The following is a 20,376-nucleotide window of genomic DNA, read 5'->3' as shown; positions in this document are numbered from 1 at the left end:
GGTGGCATGCACCTGTAATCCCAGCTACTCAGGAGGCTGAGGGAGGAGAATCACTTGAGCCCATGAAGCAGAGATTGCAGTGAACCGAGATCACACCACTGTACTCAAGCCTGGGCAACAGAGTGAGACTCCATCTCAAAAAACAAACAAACAAACAAAAAAAGGAAGCCATGTATTGAGAATGACAAAGTAGTAAGGTAGAAGGAGTCTGGGCTCCACGTCACTTGTGAAGCTCCACATTAGTCCAGGGCTTCTTATGGCCCAGACTGTTATGTGAGAAAGAAATGGACTTCAATCTTATTTAAGCCACTGTTATTTTGTTCTCGTTCTTGCAGCTAAATCCATATCCCAACATATACTTGTATGAATATACCCATGCCAGATGGATATTTTCCAAAAGAAGTCTTTCCAAGAAAATTCACATAAAAATTTGGGGCTTTTTGCTGTTAGAGGGAAAAAACATAGAACTGATGTCAACAAACAGCACAAACTTTCTATCCTAATAAAGTCAAGTCTAATCAGATTTATTGGTTAAAACCATTTACTGGGTACACAGACCCTTATTCCTTTTGGAGTAGAAAGTTCCCTACTGAAAAAAAAAAAGTCTTTTATTGTTCTCCTCCTCCTCCTCCCCTCCTGCTTCCTCCTCTTGGGCAATTCCTCCTTCCATTATCTTTGCTACTGTCCCACCACACATTCTGGTGAACGTTACTGGGTCATTCCAAGTTGGATTCCAAATACTTCATGTGTCTTAAGACAGAGAGTAGGCAGGGGAAAGTAGGAACGTGGAAACGAGGGAAGGGTTAGAACCTCAGGGTATGCACTGAAGGTTGTTGAAACCGTGCATTTCATATCAGTGTGTCTACAGAGACTACAACTGAGAGAACTAGATTCACTCACATCTGCTTCAGTAATGAAGTCTATGAGCATTATTAAGCTTTTTAGGTTCAGAAGATTGTGGTTCTAGAGAACCTATGACACATGGTCAGTTTCTTCTTAGGAAATTAGATTCAGAGCCAAAAGGTTTTATGAGTTGCTATTGAAGGAAAAACAATCAGACTGAGGATGATTACTCTGGAAAAACGGAAATGAATCCAAGACCTTGTTAGTGGTCCCCCTGAAGTTTCTAGTAGCTCTGAGATCTTAGCCCAGCTGGAAGAATAGACCTATACATACTTGTCCATGCTTAATCAATATAATAGATTCTCTCAGGGGATGGAACACTGAAATCAGATACCTAGAAGGCTGGAGATAGGAGTAGGGGCCAGGGCATAAGGCGATGAAACAAGGAGGCTGCTGGAACTTCCCTGTTCTCTTCCATTCTGAATGCAGAATCAAGAGAAAACAAAGCCATTGATTCTTATGGATTCAGTATGGCTTTAGTTGATGGCTTGTAAATTCTCATGTGGTGTCAGAACTGTGTAAAGAGTTTACGAAGACAGCAATCAAATCAGGAAGTCAAGAGTCCTAAGGAAGATGAAGAGTCTTCTCTAGAGTCATCCTGGAAAAATACTGCCCCTTGATAGCATTGCTTCTGTGTGGCCCAGAAACCTCGAGACATAGCATGAACTTCAGTTAATGTCATAAGAGATAAGGTAAGACTTCTGTAGCTATGGTCTCTGTGAAGGAGGGCACACTGTTTCAAAAGAGCTGAAGACACCAACTGTAGTAAAACATAAAAGGCCTATCTTGATATAGGGATTTTTCCGGCTGATGAGACAGTGGTGATTCCACATGCTCCTGTAGAAGGTAAAAGAGGAAGAGTTGCGCTTGCTCTTACAGTGCTTCTTTGAGCTAGTTTGCTCAAGATTTCCCAGAAACTGGCCATTTTGGAAAAACTAAAGCTACAGAGAGTATACTAGTGCTGAGACCCGGAGACTTTTTGCTGCCTAAATCTAGCTGAACCAAAAAAAAAAAAAAAAAAAGTATTTAGTGCTAGAAACCATGAGAAGAGTGGCCCTTGTTAAAAGGTGCCCAAGCTGGAGTCTTTGAACATATGGACCCGAGAAGATGGCAAATCAGGCAGGAAAAACCTAGTGATTACATATATAAGGGGTCACCCCAATTGGATTGCCAATTTCATACACTGTCTTAACAAATGATAAGGGAGCAGTAACTAAATTAATAGAGTTGGTAACAAGTGATTTTACTACATAGAAGTCCTGGCTTTTACCTGTAATTGTGAAGTATAAGCTACCTGGATCAATAAGATTCTGTAAGGATTACAGGATAATCAACACCATGACCGAATCATATGTTCATCCAATGCCAATAATCGATTCTCTCTGGAGTTACTGGGCCTACCCTCAACATTTTGAGGAGTGCAAACAGTTTTCATTTATTTGAGTTATATCTATCTACCCTCAATAGACCCAGTAACTCCAGAGAGAATTGATTATTGGCATTGGTTCAATAACCAATCAATAACTCATCATTGTTTCATGAAGTGTTGCAAAATAAAGGCCATTCAAGAAGACTCTACGCAGACAGCGTTGGTCACCCCAGAGAGATACATCACCTTCTTTTTTTTTTTTGAAACGGAGTCTCGCTGTGTCGCCCAGGCTGGAGTGCAGTGGCCGGATCTCAGCTCACTGCAAGCTCCGCCTCCCGGGTTCCCGCCATTCTCCCGCCTCAGCCTCCGAGTAGCTGGGACTACAGGGGCCCGCCACCTCGCCCGGCTAGTTTTTTGTATTTTTAGTAGAGACGGGGTTTCACCGTGTTAGCCAGGAGGGTCTCGATCTCCTGACCTCGTGATCCGCCCGCCTCGGCCTCCCAAAGTGCTGGGATTACAGGCTTGAGCCACCGCACCCGGCCATCACCTTCTTTACCATGGGCTTTCTCACTCGGTACACAACAGGAGGCTCTCAAATGGTTACATATAAAAGGAAATCATATTTAAGTAGTTAATAGTTGCTTGATTTATAAACAATTGTTATATATGTAATTTTTTCATGTTAATAATAGAGATGGGGTTTCTATGTTGCCCAGGCTGGTCTTAAACTCCTGGACACAAGCAATCCTCCCACAGACTGCTGGGATTACACGCATGAACCACCATGCCTTGCCTGTAAATAATTTAAACAGAAACTATGTTATAACCACTTGGAAGGTCATGAACTTCCTGAAACACCTTTATCAAACTTTTCCTGGGGTTCAAGAACCAAAAGTGGAAAATGTGATTCCCTGGAGTTCCCAGCAGGGAGAGCCCTTAAAAAAAAAAATCTCAAGAAGCCATAGGCTTGTGTGTCTGGAACAGGAAGACATTGAAAAGCCTATGAGACAGAGGACCAGGGAGAAAAGAGGAGGAGTCAAAAGCTGTGGGCAGAGGTCAGGCAGAAGAAAGCAAAGCGGACCAGTGCCTGGGGAGAGAGAAGAGAGACAAGGAAGCAGGCACGGGGAGAGCCAGTCCAGGGCCCAGAAGTATCCAGCAAGAAGTACTGTTCCTGATCCTGGGCTTCGCTGCAAGCTGGCAGGGCCTTAGAGTTATTCTGAAGTGTGATTTATCTTTCACAAAGTGCATCCAGAGCACCTCCTTCACTGACTTTATTGCCATTTTAGCCATCAGCACTTTAGGGGAGCCTCCTACACTACGTTTATCACAATCAGCGGACATTCCACCTCACAGACTGCATTGCTGTTGACTTTACACATCCTTCTAGTGTAAACCAACAGAAGCTTCTTTATCTAAAATTCATGTATATTTATATGTGTCTAGAAAACAATTGAAATGAGCCGGGTGCACTGGCTCGCCTGTAATCCCAGCACTTTGGGAGGCTGAGGTGGGTGGATCACCCGAGGTCAGGAGATCGAGACCATCCTGGCTAACACGGTGAAACCCCGTCTCTACTAAAAAAATACAAAAAAACTAGCTGGGCTTTGTGGCGGGCGCCTGTAGTCCCAGTTACTCGGGAGGCTGAGCCAGAAGAATGGCGTAAACCCGGAAGGTGGAGCTTGCAGTGAGCTGAGATCCGGCCACTGCACTCCAGCCTGGGCGACAGAGCGAGACTCCATCTCAAAAAAAAAAAAGAAAAGAAATACTGGTTTACACCTTTTTCCTCTTACTTGCCCTTTGAGACTCTGACTGTGGCAAAACTCTTGCATATTCTTAGCCTGAGGCCTTAGTTGGCTGGTGTTACCTCCTCTCTCCCCTGCCTCCTCCAGGCTGACAGCCAGCACTATTAAAACTAACAAGCAAGCAAGCAAATGGCAATGACTTTGGGCCTCCCTGGCAATTACTTAAAAACAGTTTTAGCACTGTTAAAATAAGTAAGCAAGCAAATGGCGATGTCTGGGCTTCCCCAAACATGAATGGTACCTGTCTCTGGGACATTCAAGATTTCCCAGATCTCCCTGCCCACTTTGTCTCCCAGTTCTTACCATGGTCCCAGTGCACTCTCCACTGTAGCGCTCATCACACTCTATGTCACTGTTTGTTTACATGTCAACCTTTCTTACTCCTTGAAGGCAGAAGATGTGTCTCAGGTATTTCTCTTTTTTTTTCTTTTTTCTTTTTTTTTTTTTGAGACGGAGTCTTGCTCTTATTGCTCAGGCTGGCGTGCAACGGCATGATTTCGGCTCATTGCAAACTCTGCCTCCCGGGTTCAAGCAATTCTCCTACCTCAGCCTCCCAAGTAGCTAGGATTACGGGCTTGTGCCACCACACCTGGCTAATTTTGTATTTTTAGTAGAGATAGGGTTTCTCCATGTTGGTCAGGCTGGTCTCAAACTCCCGACCTCAGGTGATATGCCCGCCTTGGCCTCCCAAAATGCTGAGCCACAGGCGTGAGTCACCTTGCTCGGCCTTGTCTCAGGTATTTCAAAACCCTCAGCACTTGGCCTAGGGCCTGGCACATAGTAGGACTTCATACATGTTTGAATGAATGAATGTGTGAATATCCAGGATCTCAAACTTAGTTTCAGCATTTTGCTAATGAGCTCTCTGTCTCATCTGTTTTTTTCCTCCATGCTATGAAATAATCTAATTCGACCAGCTTAGACTCAGTCTCTGAGCCAGTGGTTTACACACATTTTGTTCTCAGAACCCCTTTGTAACTCTTCAACATTTTGAGGACTGCAAACAGTTTTCATTTATTTGGGTTATATCTATCAATCATTACCTTATAAAAGTTAAAACTGGTCAGACATAGTGGTTCATGCCTGTAATCCCAGCACTTTGGGAAGTCAAGGCAGGTGCATAGCTTGAGCTCAGGAGTTCAAGTCCAGCCTGGGCAACATGGTAAAACCCCATCTCTACCAAAAATACAAAAAATTAGCTGGGTGTGGAGGCAAGTGCCTATAGTCCCAGCTACTTGGGAGGCTGAGGTGGAAGGATCCCTTGAGCCTGGGAGGCAGTGGCTGCAGTGAGCCAAGATCACCCCACTACACTCCAGCCTGGGTGACAGAGCAAGATTCCGTCTCAAAAAAATAAAAATAAAATAAAACTCAGGAAAAATGTAAATATGTATTAATTCATTCGTTTGAAAATAACAATCCCAATATATGTAAACACAAATAACACATTTTTTTAAAATACCATATTTTTTCAAACAAACCCCCCAAAAATTTGGCTGAGCACGGTGGCTCACGCCTATAATCCCAGCACTTTGGGAGGATCACTTGCGTTCAGGAGTTCAAGACCAGCCTGGGTTGGCCGGGCGCGGTGGCTCACACCTGTAATCCCAGCACTTTGGGAGGCCGAGGTGGGCGGATCATGAGGTCAGGAGATTGAGACCATCCTGGCTAACACGGTGAAACCCCGTCTCTGCTAAAAATACAAAAAATTAGCCTGGTGTGGTGGCACATGCCTGTAGTCCCAGCTACTCGGGAGGCTGAGACAGGAGAATGGCGTGAACCTGGGAGGCGGAGCTTGCAGTGAGCCGAGATCGCGCCACTGCACTCCAGCCTGGGCGACGAGCAAGACTCCATCTCAAAAAAAAAAAGACCAGCCTGGGCAACATAATGAGATCCTGTCTTTACAAAAAATCAAAAATTAAGTGGGTGTGGTGGCACATGCCTGTAGTCCCAGTTGCTTGGGAGGCTGAGGTGGAAGGACTGCTTGAGCCCAAGAGGTCAAGGGTACAGTGAGCCCTGAGGGCAGCATTGTACTCAGCCTCAGTGACAGGGTGAGACCCTGTCTCAAAACAAACAAACAAAGAAAAATGTTAATGGAATTGTTTTCCATGTTTGCAAGTCTCCTAATGTCTGGCTTAATAGAAGACAGCTGTATTCTCGTATCTGCTTCTGCACAATCTGTTGCAATATGTTATTTTGGTTGAAATATATGAAGAAAATATGACCTTAAGCAAATATGTTTTGGGGTAAGAGAGAACCTCACAAACCCCTTGAAAGGGTCTCAGGAAACCCTAGGGGTCCTCAGAGGACACTTTTGAAAAAGATTGCTCTGGCCAGGCACAGTGCCTCATGCCTGTAATCCCATCACTTCAGGAGGCTGAGGTGGGCGGATCACCTGAGGTCAGGAGTTCGAGACCAGCCTGGCCAACATGGTGAAATCCCATCTCTATTAAAAAAAAAAAACAAAAATTAGCCGGACGTGGTGGTGCGCACCTGTAATCCCAGCTACTCCAGAGACTGAGGCAGGAGAATCACTTGAACCTGGGAGGTAGTGGTTGCAGTGAGCCGAGATTGCACCACTGCACTCCAGCCTGGGCGACACAGCAAGACTCTGTCTAAAAAAAAAAAGAAAAAGAAAAGATTGCCCTCATTCCTTATTTTTGTTAGTTGAACCTCTGCCCAGTCTGGAAGTTCTGTCTGAACTTAAAATCTCAGCAATCCTGCTGCCACCACCCAATAACATAATTGTCAATATCCTTATAATCCCCTACCTACCCTACCTGTGTACGTTATTTCATAGTTTTCAAAGAGTTTTCCTATGTAATGTCTCCCAGTTGCCTATCAGACATGTCTGCTGATTCCATCTTACTCATAAAATTTTCTATGAATCATGAAGTTCGGAGTGTACATGATTTGCTCAGGGCAAGAGGCAGAGCTAGGGCTCAAACTCACACCTTGTAATACGAGTTATATGCTCTTTTGCTAGCCACTTACATCAGCAGTACTGCATCCTGGCCTCATCTACAACAATCCAGAGTATTGAGATGTTTTTCTTTCTCTCTCTCTCTCTTTTTTTTTTTTGGAAATGGAATCTTACTCTGTCGCCCAGGCTGAGTACAGTGGTGCGATCTTGGTTCACTGCAACGTCCACCTCGGGGGTTCAAGCGATTCTCCTGCCTCAGCCTCCCGAGTAGCTGGGATTACAGGCACACACTGCCGTGCCCAGCTGATTTTTGTCTTTTTAATAGAGATGGGGTTTCACCATGTTGCCCAGACTGGTCTTGAATTCCTGACCTCAGGTGATCCACCTGCCTCAGCCTCCCAAAGTTTTGGGATTACAGGCGTGAGCCATTGAGCCTGGCTGAGATGTATTTCAATATTTTCCTAATTTATATCTTGATGGGGAATGACAACTAATATTTATTAAAAGCCTATTATATTCCAAGCACTGTACTACTAAATACCTAATTTGTTTTCCACCAACCTCACAAAAGAAGATGTTATTCTCACTTGAGGAATCAAGGTTTAGAAAGATTTAAGTATCTTGACCTATTTGCCAAAGATGTGTGGCTAATAACTGGTAGTACCATCATTTGGATCAGACCACCTTATTCCAGGTCACACACTCTTTCCGTTATACAACTGTGCCTTCACTAAAATTGTGGTTCTATATCACAAAGTATCTTCTCACATCATTACAGCCACCCAGGGACTCAGCCACAGACACTTTCTGAACCTCCAATATATTTCTGCTCCTTTCTTTGTTGATTCTAGAAATACTGTCAAGCTTTCTCGACAAGCTCACTTCAACCTCTCCTATTAATGCAATTCCACCAATCTACGGATAGAACCTTGAAATCCACTAAAAGAAAGCAGAGTAAAGAGAGGCATGCATTTCTTTAAAACGAGTGATGGATTAAGAGCATCCAATTGATATTAATTGGCATGTAGCCATTAGGCATTAAAGGTTGAGGGTCTCTGCCCTCCTCCCCAGCTCCATGGTGATCAGACCCAGCCATTTCCTGGCTTAGAGCCTCTCCTATACAGGGCCAGTCCCAGGTGCACCTTTCAGATAACAATAATGTCTCCTAAAACAAACAGCCATTATTTCTACACAAAGACCTTCAATGTTTCCTCCATCAACAAAAGGCTACAGCCATCCCTCCAAGAAGACAAAGGGCTGGAAGCCTTTTCATAAATATCATGATGATGGTGTGGGCCCAGTGGGAAGGGCGAGCCAGGAAGATTATTCTCCAGCACTTTCTCTGCTGAGGAATAGCTGGGACAGGACTGACTCCATCCCTCAGAAAGAGCTACGAGTGACTAATCATTCCTGAACTATTCATAATGACAATAATAACATTTCCCTAATCTGCAGAAAGAAAGTAAAAATATTGAGCCATTACAGGATTGCCGTCAGGATAAAATGAGATAATACGTGTGAAATCTCTGTGTAAGGTTTCAAGGATTGCACAATTGACATTATTATTATTATCAGACAATTGATGGGTCACCCATATTGCCTGCATGAAAAAGATAGCTGTGTTTTAGACAGATGAGATTCCAAATAGTCTTGGTTTCTAGGTCCACCAGTTCCTAGAATAAAGCATAAGGGAGAAGAAACATGGTCAGTATGGCTGACCATGATAGTCTACCAGGGCTTGTCCCCCATCAAATTGCTGGGCAGGTGATGGCTAACTTTGTTGGCTATTCTTTCCACTCCCAAGAGCCCAGATCCTGGAAATGAGGTCGCTGATGGTTGATTCCCCACCTAGGGTCTAATGGTCCAAGTTCCCCACTTTCCTTTCCCTCTTTTGTCCCCCTGAAAACATCTCTCATGCAATTTACACAAAAATAATTACACATTATAAATTAAAGCATGAGAAAAGTGTCCAACCTCATTGGTAATAAAAGGCAAGTAAATTAATGTGAGTTGTACCATCTTATACCTATTTAATAATAAAAATTATAAATGAGAACCTCCAATTTTGATGAGGTTGTGACAAAATTGATGTGATCTTATAGCAGTAGTGGCATAACAAATTTGTATAATCCCTTACAGAGGTAAAATGACAACCATAGCAAATACTAAGGAGATATTTCTATCTTTTGGCCTCGTGGTAATCTCTCTCCTTAGCAATTCCGAAGGAAATAATTTAACAAAAGTGAAAAAAAAAAAAAGCTGCAGCTATAGATACATTTACCCATGATAGGCAAATACAGAAACAACCAGAGAAATGTTTTAGATAATTGTGGTGTGACTGTAGTCCTTAAAATAAAAATATAAAAACTGGCTGGGCATGGTGGCTCATGCCTGTAATTCCAGCACTTTGGGAAACCAAGGCAGGGGGATGACTTGAGCTCAGCAGTTGAAGATCAGCCTAGAAAGCATAGCAACACCCCATCTCTATAAAAATTTAAAAATTAGGCCGGGCGCGGTGGCTCAAGCCTGTAATCCCAGCACTTTGGGAGGCCGAGACAGGCGGATCACGAGGTCAGGAGATCGGGACCATCCTGGCTAACACGGTGAAATCCCGTCTCTACTAAAAAAATACAAAAAAAACTAGCCAGGCGAGGTGGCGGGCACCTGTAGTCCCAGCTACTCTGGAGGCTGAGGCAGGAGAATGGCATAAACCCGGGAGGCGGAGGCCGCAGTGAGCTGAGATCCAGCCACTGTACTCCAGCCCGGGCGACAGAGCGAGATTCCGTCTCAAAAAAAAAAATTAAAAATTAGCAGGGTGTGGTGGTGTGCACCTATAGTCCCAGCTACTTGGGAGGTTGAAGTGGGAGGATTGTTTGAGCCCAGGAGGTTGAGGCTATAGTAAGCTGAAATCATGCCACTGCACTCCAGCCTGGGCAACAGAGTGAGAACTTGTCTCAAAAAAAAAAAGAAAAGAAAGAAAGAAGGAAGGATGGAAAGAAGGAAGGAAGGAAGGAAGGAAGGAAGGAAGGAAGGAGAAAGAAGGAAGGAAGAAAGGAAGGAAAGAAAGAAAAGAAAAGAAAAGAAAAGAGAGAAAAGAAAAAAGGTAGGGAAGGGAAGGGAAGGAATATGAAAACTACTTAGAGGCCAGGCACAGTGGCTCACGCCTGTAATCCTATCACTTTGAAAGGCTTGAACCCAGGAGTTGCCCAGCCTGGGCAACATGAGGAAATCCCGTCTCTATGAAAAATACAAAAATTAGCCAGGTGTGATGGTGCATGCCTGTAGACCCAGTTACTTTTAGGGCTGAGGTGGGAGGCTCACCTGAGCCTAAGAGCTTGAGGCTGGAGTGAGCTGAGATTATACCACTGCACACCAGCCTGAGCAACAGAACGAGGCCCTGCCTCAAAACGACAATAACAACAACAAAAACAAAAACTACGGTGGCTCATGCCTGTAGTCTCAACAATTTGGGAGGCTGAGGTGGGCTGATCCCTTGAGGTCAGGAGTTCCAGACCAACCTGGGCAACATGGTGAAATCCTGTCTCTTAAAAACACAAAAATCAGCTGGGCGTGGTGGCGGGCACCTGTAATCCCAGCTACTCAGGAGGCTGAGGCAGGACACTGCACTCCAGCCCGGGTGACAGAACCAGACTCTGTCTCAAAAAAGAAAAAATAAAAACTACTTAGAAATATGATGAAATGTTATAAATGAAAATATACCATATAATACAACTAGGTAAGAATGTATACATAAACACTGGTAATATGAAAAATGAAAAATTCTTTAATACAGTGGTCGCGAACTATATTTTAAAATATTCTTTAATATTTTTATATCATCTTTTAAATACAGCAATAAAAAGAAAGAATAGTAGTTAGCTAGTAGAATTTCTCAATACTCTGATTCTATTAGGGTAGGGCACGGAGTGGTCCTTGCTAAGATGATGATGGGTGTTAGTAAATTTATGAGCAATACATTTCCAGGTAGAAAGACCGTAGTATACTCCAGTGGTTAAAAGCCTCGGAATTCAAGTCAGGCAACCAATTGCTGAGTTGGATTCCTCTTTCTTCACTTGCTTGCATGTGTGGCCTTGAACAAGCTGTTTGACTTTTCTAAATCTTTCTGATTTGTAAAATGGTAGTGATAGGCAGAACCAACTTCACAGAGTCATTGGAAGTAGCCAGTGAGTTAAAGTACATAACATAGCGCTAGGTGCATTGAGAAATTATTCAATAAAGGTTTGTTGTTTGTGCTGTTAATAATGATGATGATGGTGGTAGTGGTTGTGATAAACTGAGGGCTTCCAGGGAAAGTACTTATCTTAAAAGTCTGACGTCACTTAAAGGATGCTACTCAAATAATACTATCCCTATATGTGGAGCCAACTACAAATTTTGAAAGGTAATTTTATGTTATTTATTGATTTACTTTTAATTGGCAAATAATCACTGCTTTTATTTTATTTTATTTTTGAGATGGAGTCTTGCTCTGTCACCCAGGCTGGAGTGCAGTGGCACGATCTCGGCTCACTGCAACCTCCACCTCCCAGCTTCAAGCAATTCTCCTGCCGCAGCCTCCTGAATAGCTAGGACTACAGGAGCGAGCCACCACACCCGGCTAATTTTTGTATTTTTAGTAGAGTCGGGGTTTTGCCATGTTGGCCAGGCTGGTCTCGAACTTCTGATCTCAGGTGATCCACCCGCCTCGGCCTCCCGAAGTGCTGGGATTACAAGCATGAGCCACTGCACCCGGCCCACTCTGTATCTTTATGGGGTGCAATTGTGATGTTTCTTCAGATGTGTACATCATGGAATGATCAAATCAGGCTAATTAACATATCCATCGTCTCAAATATTTCTTTGTGTTGAGAATATTTAAAATCCTCTCTTTTAGCTATTTTGAAAGATATAATACATTATTATTAACTGTAATCATGAAAGTTATTTTTTCCAGGTTTCCACAAGCAGCACTGAAAAGTTGTTTTTAATGCACTTTTTTAGATAAACTTTATTTATTTATTTATTTATTTATTTATTTTTGAGACAGAGTCTTTCTCTGTCGTCCAGGCTGGAGTACAGTGGCATGATCTTGGCTCCACTGCAACCTCCGCCTCCCAGGTTCAAGCGATTCTCCTGTCTCAGCCTCCTGAGTAGCTGGGATTATAGGGGCCCGCCATCACACCTGGCTAATTTTTGTATTTTTAATAGAGATGGGGTTTCACCATGTTGGCCAGGCTATTCTCGAACTCCTGGCCTCAGGCAATCCACCCGGTTCGGTCTCTCAAAGTGCTGGGATTACAGGCATGAGCCACCGCGCCCAGCCCACTTTATTTTTTTAGAGTAATTTTAGGTTCACAGAAAAATTGAATGAAAGGTACAGGAATTTCCCATAGATCCCCTGCCCTCACATAAGTACAACCTCCCCTGCCATCAACATCCAACACCAGAGTGGTACCTTTATTATACAATGGACCTACATTGACACATCATTGTTACCCAAAGTCCACAGTATATGTTAGGTTTTACTCTTGGTATTGTGCATTCTATGGGTTTTACATATAATGACAGGTATTCACTATACAGAGTAGTTTCACTGCCCTAAAAATCCTCTGTACTTTACCTATTCATCCTTCTCCTTCCCCAACTCTTAGAAACCACTGACAGCTTTTAGTATCTCCATAGTTTTGTCTTTTCCACCACGGCATATAGTTGGAATCACACAGTATGTAGCCTTTTCAGATCGACTTCTCTCTTGAAAGATATTTTTTAAATGACCAGTCTAGAAGACCAGGTGAGGGTTTTGAATTTCCACTAGATAATACAAAGATAACTACTACCAGTGATTGTGTTTGGTTCTTTATGCATGCTATCTCCAGAAGACAAATGTTATTATCCTTATTGGTAGAACAAGTGTTCAAGGTCACAAAGCCAGGAAGTAGAGGAGCTAGTATTTGAATCCACTGCATCTGACTCCAATGTTTTTATGCTTTCATCATGCCACAGTGCTTACCTAATAATAAACACGGGTTCTGGAGCATTTAAACCCAGTCACGGGAACTGACATGGAAAAGCACACTGGCACAGCTGCTTATCCAACTGCATGTCACTCCAGTTCTTAGAAAACAGCATCCTGATAGAGCAATGCAATAGCCACCCCGCTTGGTGCCAGCTTTCAGTCTTATAACTTGTATGCCCAATCCTTAGGCAGGAGAGCTCCGTCAGCATACTGACTAGCCAAATTAAGTGGATCTGGTTCAGTGTTTCTTTACCTTTTTTGCATTACCCACCTCCCCAGAAGTCTCTTTAGACATTTTCTTCCTAATCACTCCCAGTTCCAATACCGCAGACAGACTCTACATTTTCTTATGTACCATGGCTCTTCGGAGGCCCAAAAGCCATTGTAATATCTAAAGGATTGTTTTTGCCCTTGCAGAAACTATTTTTACACACTTGGGGGCTACATCATCCCCACTGAGAACGTATGGTCTGATGCAGTTGGCCAGAGCTCAGGGAGGCTAACAGGGAGTTGAGACACCAGGGAGGTGAGGGCAGGACCTTGGAGAGCGCTGAAGTGGCCCTCTTGAGGCCATTCCAAGGCTCCATGTTGCCTGAAAATATGTCTGAAAGGAAAAGGCAGGTAGAGGCAGGGGCTAGAAAACTAGTATTCGTTTTATCTTACTAAATGTTGTAGGAATAATCAGAATGTGAAGGCCTCCTAATTCTGTTTCATAAAAAGTTCTTGTGTGGCCGGCACTTTGTGAGTGTGGACTTTAATTCTCAAGGCCCAAGGCAGTTAAACGGCACATTTTCAGGTAGTCTAACGATTTCAGGGTCTTTATTTAGAGCCCAATTCCATAGGACTTGGAGGTTTTCTGAGGTTTAAAGGTATCAGATTAATTCTCCCTTCCTCACCCTCCACTGCTGGCTGGGTTTATGATGCCACATTTATAGTTTTACAGTGCTGCTGTGACTTGAAGACAACAGGCGCTATTTACCACGTGCCAGACAGACACTGTGCTAAGCATATTAGTGAGCTGTTTTATTTAACCTGCATAATCATCTTCTCAGGTGGGTCTGATCATTATCCAAGGATAAGAGAGGTTAGCAAACTTACTCAGGATCACACAACTGATAATTGGGGAAGCACCAGATCTTGAACCCACATAGTCGACTTCAGAGCCTCACTGCTTAACCAGCAGGCTATACTGCCACCAGATTGACTCAGTGGCCCTTGTAAGGCTTTTGTTTTTAAAAATCCCATTAATATCCTTAGCAAAGGACTATTATCTCCCCTACTCAACTTTCCCAGAGATATTTCTGTGACCCAAGGTTTATATTTCTGTCCTCTCCTCAGGAGAACTTAAAATTTGTCATGTCACTCCTATGCTTAAAACTCTTCAATAGCTCTCCCTGTACCCCTCAGAATAAAGTCCAAATTCTTTATCATGCCTTATAAGGCCCCTCATGATCAACCCCTTCTTATAAGGCCAGCCTTGGTGTCTTTTACCATTTTGCTTCTCAAACTGTCTGCTCCAGCCACGTTGATGCACTTTAATTAAACTGTGCCCTCTGTCCCTTTTGGGCCTTGGCACATGCTGTCCCCTCTTCCCGGAGAATTCCTTTTTATTCACCTCCCTTTCAAGGGGATAAATCCTCCATATCTCTCAGGTTTTAGCTCAGATATCACTTCTTCTGCATTTCCTCACAGATCCCCCAAATCTGGGTACAACAGAAATAATGGCATCGCAGTACTCTGTGCTGGTCAGATTGTCCATGGCATATTTTGTCCAGTGCCAGGCATCACATAGATGAAGTCTGCAGGCAGGCAACCAGTATGGAGAACGTTCTGAAATTGCTTTTAATACATGCCAGGCACTGAGTTAATGATTTCATGGCTATTATCTCACATAATCCTATTGGATTGGGTAAGTACAGATGAGGAAACTGAAATTCAAAGAAGTTAAGCAAATTGCTCGAGGGCCCTCAAATGGTGAATGGCAATGCATGATGTTTGACCAAACCTGTGCAAATTCAGAGCCCATGCCTTCAATCCCTGCATAATACTACCTCTGAAAACCATAGTATCATGACTAGATTAGTGATAAAATAGAAGTCATTTAACCTAGAGAACAGATGACCAAGGGCAAGCTATATTCACTCAAACAGTTGAAAGGTTGTCACTTCAGAGAGTAACAGGTACACATCAGTAGTTAGCTTAATAGAAGAAAGTTCTAAAAAGGAAGTGAGCCTCTGAGGGGAAAGGCCCAAGTATCTGTCATCTATGTGTTTCTCAGTCCAACGTCTGGCTCGGAGGAGGGGGCTTCATAAGAGGAAGGAAACAGAGCTGCCCAGTAGTAGAACGGGTTGCCTCATGAAATGGTGACAGCCCCATTGACACTCCCCCAGTTGGGCTGGTTGGCCTCCTGACAGAGCGCCATGGGAAGGATCACAGAGAAAGGATTGCACGTATTCTGCATCCTAAAATTAGATGACCTCTAACGTCCCCATCCACTCAAGGATTCTGTAATTATTGGACTAAGTCTATGACTCAGATTTTGGCAAGTCACAGACCATCCGGCAATGCATCAGTGCACTGAGATCTCAAAAAGCAGAGAACATGAGTGGATTGGACTCCTGGACTTCCAGAACCCAAGCTTCCACTCTTTCCAGCTCCATACAATGGAGTTAGAAATGGTTCACTGTAACTCTGGGGAGCTAGAAACAGTCCTGTTCCAGAGGCTAATCTGGAAAGAGAGATGTTTAAGTCATTTTAGAGAAAGGCTCTGCCTGTGGGATTCAGCTGCTGTCATGGGATCTGAAAAAGGGGATGACTTCTCCTTGCTAGCAGATGGTTAGGACAAAAAAATCAATACATCAACAGATGAATTTCTGACAGCCATTTGCTGAAAGGAATTGAAAAGGCTCCACAAAAATGTACATTGGGTCAGCCGTTGTTCCTCACTTGCACTGTATCCTTTCACTCCCTGCTGAGTGGCCAGTGGCAAACACAGAGGACTGTCCCCTCTGTCCAGCATGGAGTGAGTTCCGATAGAGCACAGCCAGAACCAGTGCTTTCTGCCAGCTTTCCTAGAGGGCTCGCACAAATGTGGGTGGCTCAAAAAATAAGAAAACGTTCCATCAACATTGATGTTATGAGACTCTCTGACTCCACTTTCAAAAGATTTGTGCAGCCCGACAAGAACAGAGTATTGTGGAGCCTAGAACACCTAATAATGAGGGCACCTTAGTTGTATGGTCCAACCTACAGCTTTAATCAAAACACGACTCCACACACAACTATATTAAACTAGGCAAACATCACTTGTGCAATTTTTGAAAGAAGTAATAAACCAAATACAAAGTGCTGTCACTACCTACAGGTCTAACAGTATCTGTTTGGTCCAATTGTATTATTATTTACAGTTCTTTGACTCTATCTTTCCATAGTCGCCCTCCTATCTTTTCACTTGCTTCTCTCAACTTGGAGATCAAACCTTCTCAGTTTGTGTCTATAGCTAGAGCCTCAGTAAGCTTCCTCCAATGGTGTGTGGCATGGTGGTCTCTCACATGGGACCATCACCACTCCATGTGTGTCCCTCCCTCTCTTAGCAGGGATCTGAGATCTAAAGTCGCCTGAATCTTTTACTTCCTCTCTTTTTTCTTCCATTCTTTTACTGCCTCTAAAGAAACATGAATCAGATACAGTATAATAACTATGTGAAGCCCACCAAACTATTTTTCCAAACAGAAGGGAGTGGTTTTCCACTCTTTTTTTTTTAAAGACAGAGTCTCGCTCTGTCACCCAGGCTGGAGTACAGTGGCGCGATCTTGGCTCACTGCAACTTCTGCCTCCCGGGTTCAAGCGATTCTCCTGCCGCAGCCTCCTGGGTAGCTGGGATTACAGGCACCTGCCACCCAGCTAATTTTTGTATTTTTAGTAGAGACAGGGTTTTACCATGTTGGCCAAGCTGGTCTCAAACTCCTGACCTCAGGTGATGTGCCCACCTCGCCCTCCCAAAGTGCTGGGATTACAAGCGTGAGCCACCGTGCCAGCCCACTCTCTACAGAAGGGTAAAAAATTTTCACCTTTCACCTTTTCAGCCAATAGAAAACAATGGCCACAAAGTGAACTTAAAAATTGGTTTCCCCTTGTAATTATTGACCAAACTGCCTTCCTCTTCTGACATATTCCTTTTAAACAAAATATCTTAAGCTGCAAAGGTAAATAGATGGGATTGGAATATTGTTATCTAAAGTTCCCGGATATAGCCTGCTTACACAGATAGATGCTGGCTCCACAGGTGTTACCCACAGGAATGTTTATACAGATGGAGCACACATAGATGTTTCTCACAGACAGAGGTACACAAACACAGATGCTACTCACACAGACAGATGTCCACCAGGAACACAATATATACCAACAGCTCCCGCAGGGTGGTCTTGACGTAAAGTTCCCGGTTCTCAGCTGTGTTCTCAGTCAGGGTTGTTCCCCAAAGTCCTAAGGGGCATGGGAGAGATGCCTGGGATCCTCAGTGGCAGTGTTCCTCCCAGTCATCCCCACCCATCTGTCCGTAGACTTTAGCCCCTTTCCACCCCTGCCCTTCCTTGCCCATCACCTTCATCCTTGTCTGAATCTAGCTTCTCTACCCACACCCATGCTTGCCCTTCCCATCAACTCCCTGAGGTCGACAGAGGTGAAGGTCCTGGCTCGTAGAGAATGAAGGCATGGAAAGGAGGCACCTGTTCCAGGTGGGGTAGTCTAGGGCATCCTCACATCCACGTCCTCCCTCAACCCAGCTCCCACATACTCTTCTGGGTCCCCAGGTGATGACCATGCCAGGCTCCCCACAACCAGTAGACTGCTCAGCTGGTCTCTGTGTTCTGGGGCGTGCAGCACTACCACAGGCAATTCACACACCCCAAAGTGACACTGAAAGGTCACCTCTTCTTCAGATCACATTCCACCCCCACCCCCTGCCCTAAAGCTTTTGGTGACTCCTTCTCCTGACTGTAATATCCCAGGGGAACCTTCCCCCATCCGGTACCTCTGATGCCTCGACAGATATGGAGGCAGCAGCTGGACACCTGAGTCCTGTGTGCCCTCTCCTGGGGTTCATCTTCAGGCTTCTTGGGTTGGGGCTGGAGGGGCCCTGTACTGGAGATGGTGCAGACCTTCAGCGTCCCATGTGGCGAAGGGGGACCACTGTAGGCGGGGTTGTCCCAGGCTCCACTCCCCAGCTTTTGCAGTTCCTGCCCCTCAGGAATTTCCACAGCGTTCATGGGGAATGAGGTAGGGAGGCCCGGTACCCCAGGTGCCCACCCTCAGCTGGAGGAAGAGGGAGCAGAGGCGCAGCGCAGCCTAGCCAGCAGAGAGCAAAGGGAAGGGCGTCTGAGAGCAGCTGTTTCCACACAGCCTGGGCTCCTGCCTTTTGTAGGGGGATGTCTGTGCCCGCTGGGGAGGGAGTGGATGAGAGGACAGGGTGGGGAAGGACCATCAATCCTGTCAGGAGCTGTCTCTCCCTCTTGCTGCAAGCCCCAGGGACCAGCAGAAAGGGGAGGTGAGGGAACTGGAAGGTGGGGGTCTGAAGAGGGGAGAGAGGGGAATAGGAGGAGGATGTGGAACTGGGAGTGGAAGGAGAAACAGGAGGAAGAGGCGATGCTGGGGATGAAGGGGGCTGCTTGCAGATGTGCCTGGTGGAGAGAGGGCTCAGAGATTGGACAGAAGAGACGATCAAAGAGCAATGGGAGGAGCTGAGACGGGAGGGGAGCCGGGGCCTGTGCTGTGGGTCTGAGCTAATTCCCACTAAAAGCTCCTGAAAGGGCCGACATGGATTGGGGTGGGGACCGAGGCCGGGGAGGAAGGCTGAAGAGCACTGCCCCCCTCCCAGGCTTTGCCCACCTCCCAGGCTCAGCCAATGGGTCTGAGGCTCCTGTCCTGTCTCACCTTGAGCTGTCCCCTGGTGGAGTAGAGACGGGCAGCTCCCCTCCCTCACTTCACCCTCTCAGCTGCGGGGAAAGGACAGGGGCAGGAGGAACCCCAGTCTCACATACTTCAGGGTGCTGAGGGGGCAGAGGAGAGGACCGCAGAGTCCTAGGTTGTCTATATTCCTTGTTCTGAGGCTTGCCTTTCCATGGCTTACGGGTGAGATACACCAAGAGAGGGAGTTCCTTAAGGGTGTGGGGCTCAGTATGGGAAAAAGGCTACGACCTGGTTGGGAGGCTGGATCAGAGAGCAAAGGACAAGGACAGTATGATGCGGGACTAAAGGGGAGTGGATATCTGGATCCAGCTGAGTTGGGAACCTTTTCCCATGGCTCTGCTTAGTCCTGGGCCTAGAATTGTAAGCTTGAGCACAAAATGGAACTACGCATGATATCAGGATTGATCTGCTTTCTTTATAACCGCAGGTCTCTGAATTAAAACTGTGGCATGGGCCCCCAAGCACATTCCTGCCTATGCCCTGCTCCAGCCTCCGATCACCTGCCCCAGCTCCCCTATAAGCATGCATGATGCCCCAGAATGGGGCTGGTCCCATAGGTGGTGGTGGTCACCCTGCAGTTTCTCCTCCTTGAGGCTAGAGGAGAGACTTTCCTCTCCCAACTCCTGGCGCCCCACCTAGGGCTACTCACTGGCCTGAAGCCCCCCTTCACATTCAGTAAAACATCAGCCTTGTCAAAATAATCAGTCTTGAATGTCCCTATAAAGAGATCTTGGCTGGGTGTGGTTACAGGTTACACCTGTAATCCCAGCACTCTGGGGGGCCAGGGCGGGAAGATCACTTGAGCTCAAGAGTTCAAGACCAGCCTGGGCAACATGGTGAAACACCGCCTCTACAAAAATAAATAAATAAATAAGTAAAAATAAAAATAAAAAAATTAGCCAGGCATGGGGTGTGTGCATGTAGTCCCAGCTACTCAGGTGGCTGGGGTGGTAGAACCACTTAAGCTGGGGAAGCTGAGGCATTGAGGCTGCAGTGAGCTGAAACCACACCACTGCACTCCAGCCTGGGCAACAGAGCAAGACCCTGTCTCAAGAAAAAAGAAAGATAACAAGTGTTGGCGAGGCTGTGGAGAAAAGGGGCCCCTTGTATGCTTGGCTATATTGTGAATTAGTACAGACATCTTGGAAAACAGTATGGAGGTTCCTCAAAAAAACTAAAAATAAAATTACCATATGTTCCAGGAATCTCAAAGGAACTGAAATTAGTGTGTTGAATAGATGTCTCCTTTCCCATGTCCACTGCAGGATTATTAACAATAGCCAAGATATGGAAACAATCTAAGTATCTATCAAAAGATGAATGGATTTAAAAGATGTGGTATATATGCACAATATAATATACTCAGCCTTGAAAAAAAACACAGAAAATTCTGTCATTT

The 20,376-nt window shown here is 45.0% G+C and overlaps 1 protein-coding gene across 2 annotated transcripts in view; it reads right to left on the bottom strand.

Moving 5' to 3' along the window:
• Positions 1-18,659, bottom strand: part of PKD2L1 (polycystin 2 like 1, transient receptor potential cation channel) — a 42,788-nt gene extending 24,129 nt beyond the window's left edge. The window contains exons 1-2 of one of the 2 annotated variants that reach the window (XM_033185773.1): positions 18,043-18,659; positions 17,382-17,495 (exon numbers count right to left, since the gene is read on the bottom strand). In XM_033185773.1, the coding sequence (XP_033041664.1) occupies positions 17,382-17,495; positions 18,043-18,277 (349 nt within the window). In that variant the 5' untranslated portion in view covers positions 18,278-18,659. Of the gene's footprint in view, positions 1-17,381; positions 17,518-18,042 lie in introns of both variants that reach the window. The other variant, XM_033185783.1, reaches the window with a different exon arrangement.
• Positions 18,660-20,376: the final 1,717 nt, after the last annotated feature.

This window comes from Trachypithecus francoisi, unplaced genomic scaffold (genome assembly GCF_009764315.1).
Source record: "Trachypithecus francoisi isolate TF-2019V2 unplaced genomic scaffold, Tfra_2.0 Contig01579, whole genome shotgun sequence".
NCBI classification, from domain to species: Eukaryota; Metazoa; Chordata; class Mammalia; order Primates; family Cercopithecidae; genus Trachypithecus; species Trachypithecus francoisi.
This window is presented reverse-complemented; position numbering and strand designations above follow the sequence as displayed.